This window comes from Eretmochelys imbricata, chromosome 1, assembly GCF_965152235.1.
Source record: "Eretmochelys imbricata isolate rEreImb1 chromosome 1, rEreImb1.hap1, whole genome shotgun sequence".
NCBI lineage: Eukaryota > Metazoa > Chordata > Testudines > Cheloniidae > Eretmochelys > Eretmochelys imbricata.
The window spans coordinates 206,693,872-206,707,668 of NC_135572.1; the positions used below are offsets into that span (position 1 = coordinate 206,693,872).

General features: G+C 50.7%; 1 protein-coding gene across 1 annotated transcript in view; it reads right to left on the reverse strand.

Moving 5' to 3' along the window:
- Positions 1-512: 512 nt before the first annotated feature.
- Positions 513-13,797, reverse strand: part of FSTL1 (follistatin like 1) — an 82,226-nt gene continuing 68,941 nt past the window's right edge. Inside the window, exons 6-11 of the mRNA XM_077818525.1 lie at positions 10,205-10,335; positions 6,171-6,289; positions 4,881-4,993; positions 2,960-3,070; positions 1,168-1,265; positions 513-844 (exon numbers count right to left, since the gene is read on the reverse strand). Of these exons, the coding sequence (XP_077674651.1) occupies positions 800-844; positions 1,168-1,265; positions 2,960-3,070; positions 4,881-4,993; positions 6,171-6,289; positions 10,205-10,335 (617 nt within the window). The 3' untranslated portion in view covers positions 513-799. The remainder of the gene's footprint in view (positions 845-1,167; positions 1,266-2,959; positions 3,071-4,880; positions 4,994-6,170; positions 6,290-10,204; positions 10,336-13,797) is intronic.

A 13,797-nucleotide genomic window follows, 5' to 3' on the forward strand; every position in this document is an offset into this window, starting at 1 on the left:
TGAGAGGACTGGAGAGATAGGGGGCTAGGAGGACATCAAAGGGAATAGTGTGACTTTGGAGCCCACAAGGCGTTGGAGGAGCTGCTAGGGATTGGCTGGCTGCAGGCAGGGAGGAGCATGCTGGGCAGCTCACTAGGAACTCCAGGAGTCAAGTAAAGTCAATTAGCCCAAGGGGAGATGCCTGAGGTGAGGCCCATGGAAGCTGGAAGGGGAAGGACGGTGCCAGGTGGACAGGGAGGATGGGGAAAGGACAGAAAGGAGAACAGGAGAGGAGGAGGTTGGGAGAAGGCAGAAAGGTACAGGGAAGACAAGAAGATGGTGGTGACCTGAGGCCACATCCCTGGCTGATTGTTCCCCACAGGATGCATGCTCAGCCACAGAACTTTCCCTTACATGTTCCTGCTGCCAAGGCGGGTGCACACTAAACCCTAGAAATTGGAAGATTCCCAGGAGGTTAACGCCCCCCCCCAGCACTTACCTCCCCCTTCCCCAGGTTTTCCTTTTGGCACAGAATTCCCTGCTCATTGCCTTAAGACGTCCTCTGTGAGGGGTATTCTGGAGGCTGCTGTAATTCCCTCCTGTCCTCACCAGCCTCCAGCAGTGACTCCCCCGACCAGGTGGACTGTGCTCCCCTCTCCTGCTTCCTTTTTTAATAACAAAACAAAAACCTCATCGCTAAACAACGTAAATATCCGTGACTGGGCAACTGTAGCAGACACTTGTGCATACTGAGCTCGGCGCTGAAGGACAGGGCAGTGGATCTGGCCTGTCCCTTGGGCTCCTCCAGTGAGGAGGCCCCTTACATCTCTTTGGTGCTCATTCGCTTGGTCTTCTCAGCCGTCTCCTGCAGAGAGAGAGAGCATTAGATTGAGGCCCTGCGGTTCCACATTAATGCTGGTGAGAGGTGCCAGCAGACTGAAGGCTTCTGTTTCTCCATAGGACAGTACAACATGGGCAGCAGCAGGCTCACCCCTCAAACTACCTCCATCAAATGTGCCTCACCCCTGCCGTGGAGGGACCATCCCAAAGGGAGATAGGGAGTTCCCCTTACCATGAGCCAGTGCACTCCCCGTCTTTGCTAGGAAATATCTGAGATCCAGAGGAAGAAGGTCTCTAGCAAGCAGAAATTTCCAACACAGATTCTGGACAAAGAGATTCCATCCTAACCTGATGCTTTTGCAGTTCTTGAACGTATCTGGCCAGCTCTTCCTCAGTCAGCTCCTCCTCGGGTTGCTGCCCCCCTACAGGCACCTTCTGGTTCTTCCCTGCAAACACAAGTGAAGTTTAGAGCCATCCCAGGTGTTAGGACAGCTCTCAGATGGTGATACAGAGGTGGGAGGCCAGGAGAAAGCCAGGGTGGGTTCAGCCTGTGTCATGCTATAACAGATCTCAGGCTCACTGGGGCTTGCTTCGTCTGGAGAAGTGAGAGCTGATGAGCTCTGACCCCTTCTTCTTTGCTGTCAGGAAAGAGGGAGGAGTCTGTCCCATCCTGGGGTACATGAGGTGTGCATCCATACAACTCCCCCAAGAGTAAAAGATAAATACATCAGAAATGAACTAGGCTCTACCCTCCCTGCTTATTATTGAAAAAGAAAGCCAGTGGCTAGTTCTGACGCCTTCTCTGGCTAAACAAATCTTGGGCAGATAGAAATACACACGACACACTCCATGTAATTGGCACATCTGCTTATTCAGGACCTCTCTCAGGGAATGTAGCGAAGCCCAATGATATTTAATTTCACTTAATGGACATGCTTTCTGCTCATTTATTGGTATTCAGATCTGCCTGACTCTCATGCCCCTTTGGTCTGCTTACTCCTCTGACAGCAGCCTTTGGTCCCACCACAGCTATGACACAGGCAGAAAGGGTGAGAATTGTTAGCCCATTGCAAGCTACTTGTTTTCTCCCTCCACTTCAACGACCCATGCTAGGTGGCCATGCTGGGTGTCTTGCAGCCACCTCTGATGCTAGCACTAGGCAGGCAGCAGGTACAGTCTCTCTCCCAGCCACCCAACCGTGTGGGCCTGCCTCATAACACAATGGGATCCACAACTCCCTAAGCAACAGCATCAGGACTAAAACAGCATCTTCTCTGAATCAGGAATTCTTGTTACTAGGGGCAAAAGGAAACTGCTCATTGGGGTGAATCAATTCAGAGGCCTCTACTGTGTAGCACTGAATTAATTTTTGAAGTAATTCTGTTAACACTTGTTACTGTTTTACTATCTCCACATCTGTTCATGGTGCTGGCATCTCTCTCAGTGGGAGCTACCATGCTACCGACAGTCTTAAGAGGTAATGTGTTCTTAAGAAACAGAGGTGCTGTTTCCATGCAAAGGCCCTTCAGAAGCAGCAGGGAGGCCAGAAGAATGCAGAGCAGCGCTGTGAGGGAGAGCCCAGCTGTTTATCAAGAGAATAAAGCATTTCCCAAAGTCTTACACAGGGGGACCAACTGGCTTCCAATGCGCAACGAACTCTGTGAGATGAGTTGATCCTCCTGACGTAAGGCGTCCAATTAAGAAACCCACTGGGGCTTCCCCATCTGTAGCTCTGCTCTCAGAGCTTGAAACTGATGTGAGGAGACACCACAAGGGACAAGAGATGGATGATCAGTCAAGTTTCGTTATAAAGGATACTTCTCTTCACACAAATAATAATTCTTTTTCCTTCTGTAAGAGCTTTTATTTGAAGGCTCTCAAGGCACTTCTCTAACAGTCATAAATTAAGTCTCCTAACCTCTCTCTGGAGTAGGACAGCATCGTAATCCCTATTTTACAGAAGCTGGGGAGACTGAGGCACATAGAGGGCAAGTGACTTGCCCAAGGTCTTACAGTGATTGCGAGGAAGAGCTGGGAATAGAAGTCACAGGCCCAGAAACCCAGTGCCTTGCATAAACCAGAAGACAAAACTTCCTCTGTAACTTCCTACTTGCCCCAGCCCTTTGCAGGTTGTACCTACCCTCACAGGTCATGGCAGTGCACACCCAGTTCCCACAGGCACAGACACAGCGGTTGCACTCCACTTGGGTCTCAGCTCCATCTTCATAGGTTTCATCTTCAAGGGCACATTCTAGAAGGAGCAAGAACAAGGGGCATTGGCTTTGATGTACAGGGCAGATACAGGCAATTGGATTCTGGGAGTTCTTTGTTTCCCCCAAAGCACTTGTGAGTTAGTACAGTGACTGCAGGGGCCGTCACAGCCTCTATTCATCACTTCCACCCGCCCTGGGACATGAAGCCCCATCTTCTGTCGAAGAGCACCATGGACAGCATTTTCAGGGAGTGCTTGTGGGATGTCTGACTTTCCACTGGAAGGGGCAAGAGGGAGTTCAGTTTACTGTTCTACCAGCAGTATCACCATGGCCTGCACTGTATCAGCACCACTGAGACTAAGCCTTGGTGTAGGACTTGAAGTCTTTAAACCACGATTTGAGGACTTCAATAGCTCAGACATAAGTTAGGGGTTTGTTACAGGAGTTGGTGGCAGGGCTGGCTCTAGGCACCAGCAAAACAAGCAGGTGCTTGGGGTGGCACATTTCTAGGGGCGGCATTCCGGCACCGGCCATCCCGCCCCTAGAAATGTGCCCCCGCTCGCTTCCGCTCTGCCTGCTCCCGAGCACGCCGCCGCCGCTCCGCTTCTCCCCGCTCCCTCCCAGGCTTGCCACGCGTGAAACAGCTCGGGTGGAGCAGAGGCGAGCTGGGGCGGGGAGCAGTTCCTATTCCCCTTCCCCCCGTTACTTCCTGCGCTCCCCCCACCCTCGCTCACCTCCGCTCCGTCTGCTCCCCTGAACGCGCTGCCTCTCCCTCGCCTGAGAGGGAGGGGGGAGAAGCGGAGCGGCGGCGTGTTCAGGGGAGCAGGCGGAGCGGAAGTGACCTAGGGCGGGGGGTTGTGTGTGTGTGTGGGGAGCCGCATGAAGCAATGGGGGGGGAATCCGGCAAGCCTGGGGGAGGAGGCAGGGCCGGGGATTTGGGGAAGTGGTTGGGGGAGAGAGCATGAAAAAAAAGCGCGGGGGGGTGGGGTGGAATTTTTTTGCTTGGGGTGGCAAAAATCCTAGAGCCGGCCCTGGTTGGTGGGTGAGATTCCGTGACCTGCATTGTGCAGGAGGTCAGACTAGATGATTATAATGGTCCCTTCTGACCTTAAAGTCTATGATTCTATGAACCCAGACCCTCCTGGCCTACTGGTGAGCACACTCCCTAGTGAGACAATTAGATCAGCTGCTACATTATGTTTAATCCTTAGAACGCTGAGCCGTTTCCATGTAAGTTGCAAATCTACATTGGGTTCAGATGGCTTGCGAGCTACAGGAAGTTGATCAGGGAGGGCATCTGGCAATTGAAAGCCAGAGCAAGGCAAGGCTTCTCTCTGGACTGAGACCTGCCCAGTGCCCTGCCTCCTCAATTGTTCAGACACACACTTCTCCTCACATGACCCATCTCCCCACTGCTGAACCCCTTACTTGATCACCCAAACATACATTCCCCACTTGACATGCCTTTCTGAAACCCACGTCCCATACACCCTAATACACGGGGAGGCTGCAGGGCAGGAGTGAGGGGCATTGGCAGAGCTGTGTGGGGAGCCCAGGGCTGGAATAGCAGGAGGGGCTGCAGGGCAGGAGTGAGGGGCATTGGCAGAGCTGTGTGGGGAGCCCAGGGCTGGAATAGCAGGAGGGGCTGCAGGGCAGGAGTGAGGGGCATTGGCAGAGCTGTGTGGGGAGCCCAGGGCTGGAATAGCAGGAGGGGCTGCAGGGCAGGACTGAGGGGCATTGGACGTGCTGTAGAGTGCCTGCCTTCTCTGTCTGGCTCTAAGCCCTTCTATTCTTTCCCCGCTTTCTGGAGCCCCAGTTTGTTCCCTGGTGCAGGGGAGAAGATCATACTTTTCTCTGGTGGGTTGAAGGACGGGTTGAGGCACTTGAGGAACTCATTGAAGCTGAGTTTCCAGTCGGCATTCTCATCAGACAGCTCAATGAGGGCGTCCACACAGAGTCCCCTGAAAGGAAACAGATACAATGGGCATGGGGCTCAGGGTACTGCCTCTGCTATGGCCCCTGCTCTTCCCGGTGCAGGGATCTGGACAAGGAAGCGCAGGGCAGTAAGCGCTTGTTGTAACAGACTCTACCACATATAGAAAGGAGAAACAGGCTCCGATTGCTACTTTGCTGGGGAAGGCAGGGAATGGGGGATTATTCTGAACAAGCTAGTAGCAGAAGCAAATCTCCAGCTCAGCCTTATCAATGCTATTTTATTGTTAGTTTCACTGCAGAACGAAGGCATTGCTGTGAACTTCTGCCTCCCCTCCTCCCGCCCATCAGCACCCCAGGTAGAGATGGGCCCGGAATGGACTTTTCATTTTGCTGGCAACTCTGAAAAAACAAAAAAATGTTTCCTTTTGAGTCAAACCGAAAACACATGTTTTTCTCAATTTATGGTGAATTGAAAAGTTGAAAAAATTTCAAGTCAGGTTAAATGCTTAATCCTGACATGATTTTTGTTTTATTTCAGGCAGTTTGGAAAGCAAGGAGGACTGGATTTGCAAGACACTGAGGTTGAAGCCAATAGGAGAACACTTCAATCTCCCTGGACATTCAATAATAGATTTAAAAGTAGCCATCCTTCAACAAAAAAAAACTTCAAAAACAGACTTTAAAGAGAAACTGCAGAGTTACAATTCATTTGCGAACTTAACACCATCACCATCAATTTGGGGTTGAATAGGGACTGGGAGTGGCTGGCTCACTACAGAAGCAATTTTCCCTCTCTTGGTATTGACACCTCCTCATCAGTTATTGGGAGTGGACCACATCCACCCTGACTGAATTGGCCTAGTCAACACTGGTTCTCCACTTGTGAGGTAACTCCCTTCTCTTCATGTGCCAGTATATTTATGCCTGTATCTGTAATTTTCACTCCATGCATCTGATGAAGTGGGTTTTTTAGCTACAAAAGCTTATGCACAAATAAATCTGTTAGACTTTAAGGTGCCACCAGACTCGTCGTTGTTTTTGTGGATACAGACTAACATGGCCACCCCTCTGATACTTGAGGTTGGTGTGAATTCTCTTGCCATTTTGAGTGTTACTTCCCAATGGTTGTTTGACTAATGATTGGCAGCTAGTTCTCCCTTCACGTCTGCTGCCCCTCCCGCTTACCTCCCTGCCCCAGGTTACCTGAGTAGCTTGTTGGTCTCTTGGTCCACATAGGTGGTGATGTTAATAGCAGTTTCATTCTGTTCCACAAACTTCAGGAACTCATTGGAGTCCAGGCGAGAATCCCCACCATCGAAGCTCTATAGGGGTGAGAAGATGGACACAAGAGGGCTGAGGCATTGTCCTATTCCCATTCCTTTCCCTTTTCCACACACACTTGCAAATGGAGCTAGGTGAATGACCGATTCTTTGGCTCAGTGGCAATGCCAATAAATTGGAAAAACAAAGTTTGGTGTGGGCTGAACTGAATCAGAAATGGTTTGGAATTTCCGGTGAATTGACAAAGCCCTTTCGGGTCTGCTCTACAGCCGGGATTCACACCTGGGTCTTCCACATCCCAAGTGAGTGCCCTTCTCACTGGGCTAAAGGTTATAGGGTGGGGGGAAGAAGGGGATGGAAAGGGAGAGAAGGAAAGAAAGCGGAAGTGCCAGCAGCTGCAGCACCATCTCTTCCTCTTCCTCTGGCCATTTTGTCAATGGCTGAAACTATTTGGGTAAAATTTCTGAATAGTTTTGGTCACCCCAACCTACAATTTTCATCAAATAAACTAGAAGTCCAAAAACTTTCACCCAGCTCTATTTGCGAATACTTAGCGCTGTGTAGCACTTTGCATCTTCAAATCCCAACTTTTTTGTGGGGCAGATATCATTCCCCCGTATTCTGCAGAAAAGGAAACCCAGGCTTGTAGATAGGAAGTGACTTATCTATACCACCCAGAGAGTTGGTGTTAGAGCTGGGATGAGAATGCAGGAGTCCTGATTCCCACTCCTCTGCACTGGCCGCTGGTCCACACTGATTCTCATTCACCTCTGGCTGCTTGCTTTATAGCCGCAGCATGATCACATCATTTCCTCCCTTTGTTCCAGGTGGCCCTTAGCTTCCATACATTTTCTGGCATGAAATGGACCAATTATGTTTTAGCGGTGCTGGGTTGGTGCAAACTTTCAGACAGGTGTAAAACCAGGGTCTTGACTGTCATGTGCTAATGGCAAAGAATCACAGGAAAAGTCACTTTCTGCTAACTCTGAACAAGAGACTTCATTAGAATAAGGAAACGAGGATTATCCCTCAAGCTGCTCTGTCTCCCTCTGCTTCACTGCAGAGCTTCTGCCTAGAACCATCCTCGGCCCCCATGTGCCTGTCTTCCAGCTATTGATTTAAAGAAAAAGAACAGATATTTTCACAGTAGCCACATTTGGCCATGAAGATCCCATGTCACTTAAGAGTGGAGTGTTTAGCCACAGTGTCCTAGCTAAATTCCAAGGAGAGTACTTACACTCTACCTTCATAAATTCCTTCTGCAGTTTCAGGATTCCTTTTCACTTCCTATCCTAAACTGGTGCATAGTGTTGCAGTGCACTTTTCAGCAGCTGCTGTGTCCCTTCCCAACTCAGGCGGTTGCAATGCAGAGGTGGGAGAAAAGAATCCTGTTTACTGAATGCTATAAGGGGTGCTGGAGAAATTTTGCTGTGTGGCTGGGTCAAGACACTTCCACTCCTTGTGTCTTAGTTCCCTCTGGTGTCCTGAGGCTCCATTCATCAGTGCCTGTAGATTGCTTTGAGACCCCCAGATGAAAAGTGGTAGGGCAGGGAAAATTATTATCCTCTCTGCAGCCAGTGCATAACGGTCCTGCTAATGTGTCTCCATGGGCTCTGAACATCACATGTCCCCCAACATTGTTTACAAGGAGGGCCACAGTTTCCACAGAATCAGGTTCAGTGAAGTCTGCTTTGTCCAGCACTGCATGTCCCCCTGCTGCCCTGAGGTCCCTGTATGGGATCAAGAGGCCTAATAGCACTTGACACAAATCCCTTTGCAGGTCTAGCCCTTGGTGGCTCATGTCCCATACTTGAGTCACACTAATGAATCTCACAAGACAGGGTCTCATAAGGGAAATGGCTGAGCCCCCTAACTGCTGACCACTACTGAAAGAGAAGAGGAAACGAGTTGCCTCCGACACTCCCTGCTACTGAATTCAGCAAAAATGAGTTGCAGTATCCACAGTGGACGAAGAGGTGGTGCTGCAGGGCAGGACTGAGGTGCACTGGCCGAGCAGTGTGGGGAACCCAGGACTGTGATAGCAGGGGGTGGGGAGGAAGAACAACTGCAGAGCAGCAGTAAGGGGCATTGGTAGAGCTGTGTGGAGAGCCCAGGACGGGATAGCAGGGGGTGGGGAGGAAGAACAACTGCAGAGCAGCAGTGAGGGGCATTGGCAGAGTTGTGTGGGGAGCCCAGGACTGGGATATCCTGGGGGGTGGGGGGGCTGCAGGGCAGGAGTGAGGGGCATTGGCAGAGCTGTGTGGGGAGCCCAGGACTGGGATAGCCTGGGGGGTGGGGGGGCTGCAGGGCAGGAGTAAGGGGCATTGGCAGAACTGTGTGGGGAGCCCAGGACTGGGATAGCCTGGGGGACTGCAGGGCAGGAGTGAGGGCCAATACTGGGTGAGGTTCCCATGGCTACAGCAGAATTCCTACAGGTCAGGGTTGAGATGTATTTGTCAAGCTATGTAGGAATATTTGCACAATCTCCGCCACCATTTATTATGCCTCACTCACATCAGCCCTGTTAGTCCCCAGTTCTCACACGGACTAAATTTCATCCCAAAATATTGTAAAGCCCCTGGGGAATGGGTGTTACCTGGTGGATGCCATTAAATGCCCAGGATAAACTGGGGGCAAGGGGTGTTAGCTTTTGCTTTCCTGCTGAGAAAGGCTATGGCTTTGTCACGGGAGCATTCCCCAGCCTGAGGCTGGAATCAGCGGACAAAGGAAAGAGGAAACTGTGAGATGCTCAATCAAGTGAGCAGGAGCTGGTTTGCCTCTGTGCTGCAGACACAGGTTTTCATTGGGCTCATAGCAGGGGGAGTGCTCCTCAGAGTGCTGACATCAGCGGAGTGAGCACACGGCTGGCTCTGGATAATACATCACAGCCTGTGGCACAGGGTGGCCCTTTGAGGAGGGAGCTGGGGGCGGTGTGTTTGTGGGGGGGAGGGATTGCGTAGCTCTACCCTGCAGGTCACCCCATCATTTGGGGCGACGGCAGGTGCCCAAGGGTGAGCCTGAGGCAGTGAATCACTGGAGGGCTTCCATAAAAGGCACCAGTGTTAATGGCTATAAAGGCTGAGAGCTTGGGGCAGGGAGGGAGCAAAGAGGCTGGCTTCTCGGGTCCCACCAGGGGGTCCCATTGCCATGGCAAATTTCAGAGCTAACTCCTGCCAGGTGCCATTAATCTCTCACTGTCAACACCTCCTTATTTAAACCATCTGGTCCCCAGCTCCCCGCAGGCTCTGGGCCACGGCAGGATGGGGAGGGGGGGATGTGCTGAGGGTGGCAGAAGCAAGCAGGGAGTGTGGGATCTGCCAGTTACACAAGGGGAGGGAGGGAGGGAGGGACGGGAGTTTACTGACTCCAAGGAAGGCACTGAATGAAAAGGCTGCGAAGTGTAAGAGGCTATTCTCTCTCTTCCTGGCTGGGGATTTGAGCCGAGTCTCTTGCCGCATCAGGGGCTTTATCCTTTGAGATTGGGCTCCCAAGGAAAAGCCCCCACATGCCTCCCACCCCAATCTGAACTGGGGCAAAGGGCTAGGACCACCCCCAACCTCTTCCCTGTGCCTCACTTCCACTTGCCCCTCCCTGCTGCGTTTCTTGTCTCTGAAGGCTCAGCACTTACATCTTCCTCTCCCTTTTCCTCAGTTTTCCCTCTGCAGTTCCCCACCCCCACCTACACGAAGAGGGGGGGCAGCTGCCTGTGTGTGGGTGGGCACGGGGGGAGGGAAAGGGGGAGGCGGGAGGTGCTGCTGCAGGCAGCTCCGGGCCTGTACTTGGTCACTCTTTGTATTACATAAGAACCGCCCCAGACCCTCTGGCCTTACTCACACTGCAGGGGCTTCACTTACTACAGCCACCTGGCATGTCACTGAAAAGTGCCAGCAGCACTGCATAACAGCGTAGGGCAGGAAACAAGGGCTCATCTCTAGGGCTGCCCCAGCCCTCTTTACCTTGAAATACTTGTCCAGGACTTCGCTGTAGTTACTGCCCTTGGAGAACCAGCCATCTGGAATGATCTCAGCCTCAAGCCATTGGATAATGCGGCGCCGGAGCTCATCCCTGTCAGACTGGTAGCAGACAACTGCTCAGGAAGAAGCGAAAGAAAGGGTGAGCGAAGGAGAAATGCAACTGAGAGAACATAAAGAAACAATTGAAAAACCAACACCAGGTTACAAGTGACAGAGTTTCCCTTTATCGCAGAAGGGGTGTGAACCGAGATCAGCAATCTCCAAACCCAGCTGGAGGTGCTGAGTGGTGAGCAATGTTTGGGATGAGGGTGACACCCAGTGGAAAGGCAGGAGAATGGTAACGACTTAATCCCCTCAATCCCCTTTGCTTTGGTGATTTCCTCTCCCTCTTGTCATGCGGCAGGTGGAAGATGACAAAGATGGATCCAGAGCCGACTCCTCTCTGGTCATATACAATGTTATCCTCCAGGGGGCTGACAGAACACCCAGCCTGAGGAGGGAAGGAGGCTGACCATCCTGGTCCCCCCAGTCTCTTGTGCCGTGGGGAGAGCAAATGTATTTAGCACTGGCGAAGGGCACCAGATTGGCAGCCATGGAGAGAATAAAGATCTCCATCCACAGTCTTGGGATAGCCTGGGCTGAGCAAACTTCCCTTACTACACCCTCTGCCGGTGTCCCCCAGCACTGAACTTGAGAAGCCCATCTCTCAGGGGGAGGGGATTTCAGTCTCCAAGCCTCTCCACTATGTCTGTCATGGCTATGACACCACTGCATACAAAAAGGAAGAGAGTAAGTGCTCATCAGAGATCGAACTGAGTTTGTTTGCTAAGCCACTACTCTCCCATGGTGGCTGCAGTCGTATGTGCCAGAATCTGATCTTTTATTTAAGAAAACCAAAAATTTAGGGCCAGGCCCTCAACTTGTGTAAATTGTCACATATCCATTAAAGTCAATGGAGCTATGACAGTTTACCCCAGCTGAGGATCTGGCCCTAAGGAGCTAGTCCTTATGGCTGAAAAGAAAACCTCCCATAACCAGACAGACAGGGAGAGAGTAGCTGGGGGTTCTGTAAGGTCAGCTATGAATTCTTTGGTCGTTATGATGTGATTGTCACGCCCCGAGAAGGTCCTTTGCCTCAGGTTTGCATTCAGGAATCGATTTGTCTTATAAGGATTATTATTATTTATTATTTGTATTATGACAGCTCCTAGAGGCCTTCACTGACATCAAGACCCCATTGTACTAAGCACTGTACATACACATAGTAAAAGATAGTCCATGCTTTGAAGAGCTTACAGTATAGACAGACAAAACAAAGAAAGAATGGGAGGGGAAACGGGGGGTGCAGGGAGGTTAAGGCCTGCCTAAAATCACACAGCAGGTTGGTGGAAGAGAACCCAGGTCTCCTGACTCAGTCCAGTGCCCTATTCACAAAACAGTGCTGCCCTGTTTCAATGGCATAATAACCTAGCCATCCTTGAAGCATACTTTGGAAAGCGTCTGCATAAAAATGGGACATGGGACTACATGTTTTACTGTGTATCTGACTCTACATCAAATGTGCTCAGGGAACAGGATGGCTGCTTTATCTATCAGCACTACCAACTCAGCCCGGTTTCTGAGAGTCAAGCTGGGTTCTTTTCATCTTGTGCATCATCACCAGTAACCCTGACCATCAAAGTGCAGTTGAGCAGTCTGCCTCCGTACCCCTCACACTAAAGATTCTGCAATGGGAACTTTGTTAACAATTCTGCTGATGCTAACAATTCTGCACAAGCCTCAGGAGCATCTGACTCCCTTTACCAAAGCTGTATGAGCTCTGTATGCAGTGCTGTTGTAGCCGTGTTGGTCTCAGGATATTAAAGTGACGAGGTGGGTGAGGTAATAGCTTTTAATGGACGAACTGCTGTTGGTATGACAAAAGCTTTTGAGCTTACACAAAGCTCTTCTTCACTCAGGCCTGGCCTACACTACAGTTAGGTTGACGTAAGGCAGCTCCCACAATGTACCTCTCCCACTACACAGACTTAATAACTCCACCTCCACCAGAAACGTAGTGCTTAGTTCGATGTAGTTAGGTCGATGCAGTGTCAGTGTAGACACCGCGTTGCTTACATCGATTGTTGCTACCTTTCAGAAGCCATCCCACAATGCCCCACGCTGACAGTTAAATCGGTGCAAGCATTCCTGGTGAGGCCGCGCACTGCTGCCACAAGAAGTGTAGTGTGGACGTGTAAAACCAATTCAGTTACCGCAGTGGCTGTACGTCAACATAATTTAGGTTGACTTAATTTTGTAGTGTAGACTTGCCCTCAGATCTGGGAAATGTACTCAGAGTCATAGCTAAATACAAGGTGAAACAGTGTTTAGCACAGTTCTCAAACTGTGGGTTGGGATCCCAAAGTGGGTCGCAACCCCATTTCAATGGGGTTGCCAGGGCTGGCATTAGACTTACTGGGCCAAAGCCCAAGCCCTACCACTCGGGGCCAAAGTGCAAGTCCCACTGTCTGTGGCTGAAGCCCTTCAGCTTTGCTCCCCAGTCCCGAGGCGGCAGGGCTTGGGTGGGCTCGGACTTCGGTCCCCCGTCCTGGGGTCGTGTAGTAATTTTTGTTATCCGAAGGGGGTTGTGGTGTAATGAAGTTTGAGAACCCCAACTTTAGCATAAGTAGTTAACACATATTTCAAAGGACCATTCAAGGTGAAGTGGCCAGTTAACACCTCTCCAGTTGTAAGGGGGAAAGGCTGGGGGTGGTGGTAAAGCCTCACCACTAGCTTTTTTGAAATGTGTGTTAACTACTTATGCTAAACAATTGGTTCCACCTTGTATGTAGTTGTGACACCGTGGGTATGTCTACACAGCAAAGAAAAACCCGCAGCTGGCCCATGCTAGTGGACTCAGGCTTGCAGGGCTTGGGCTAAGGGACTGTTTCATTTGCTGTGTGGATTTCTGGGCTTGGGCTGGAGTCCAGGCTCTAGGACCAAGTGGGATGGGAGGGTCCCAGAGTTCGGGCTCCAGCCACAGCCCAGAAGTCTACACTGCAATGAAACAGCCCCGCAGCCCGAGCCCAAGCCTGAGTTGGCTGGCATGCACCAGCCATGGGTCTTTCTTTGCTGTGTAGACATACCCTGTGAGTACCTTTCTCAGATCTGAAGGAGAGCTGTGTGGAAGCTCAAAAGCTCGTCTCTCTCACCAGCAGAAGTTATCCCATTAAAAGGTATTATCCTCATCAACACAGAGCTCTGCATGGCTAACAGGAGTAAAAATCAGTCAGATCACATTTCAGTCAGTAGATTCAGCAGCTTGGACTGTGCTACATCCAGGTAGCCCATCTGGGGAGTAAGGAGGGACCAGTTTTACTTAGTCATTTTTCTAACCTATCTTTGATCTGAAAATAAACAGCAATCTATTATTATTATTCGCAATTATGTATGTTTATCGATCCTCAAAGTGCTTTACCACCATTAGTATTATCACCCCCATTTTACAAACAGAGAAGCTGAGGCACAGGAAAGTGAAGTGTCTTGATCAAGGCCACATAGGGAATCAGCATGTGAAAGTCTGCAGGTAAATTCTG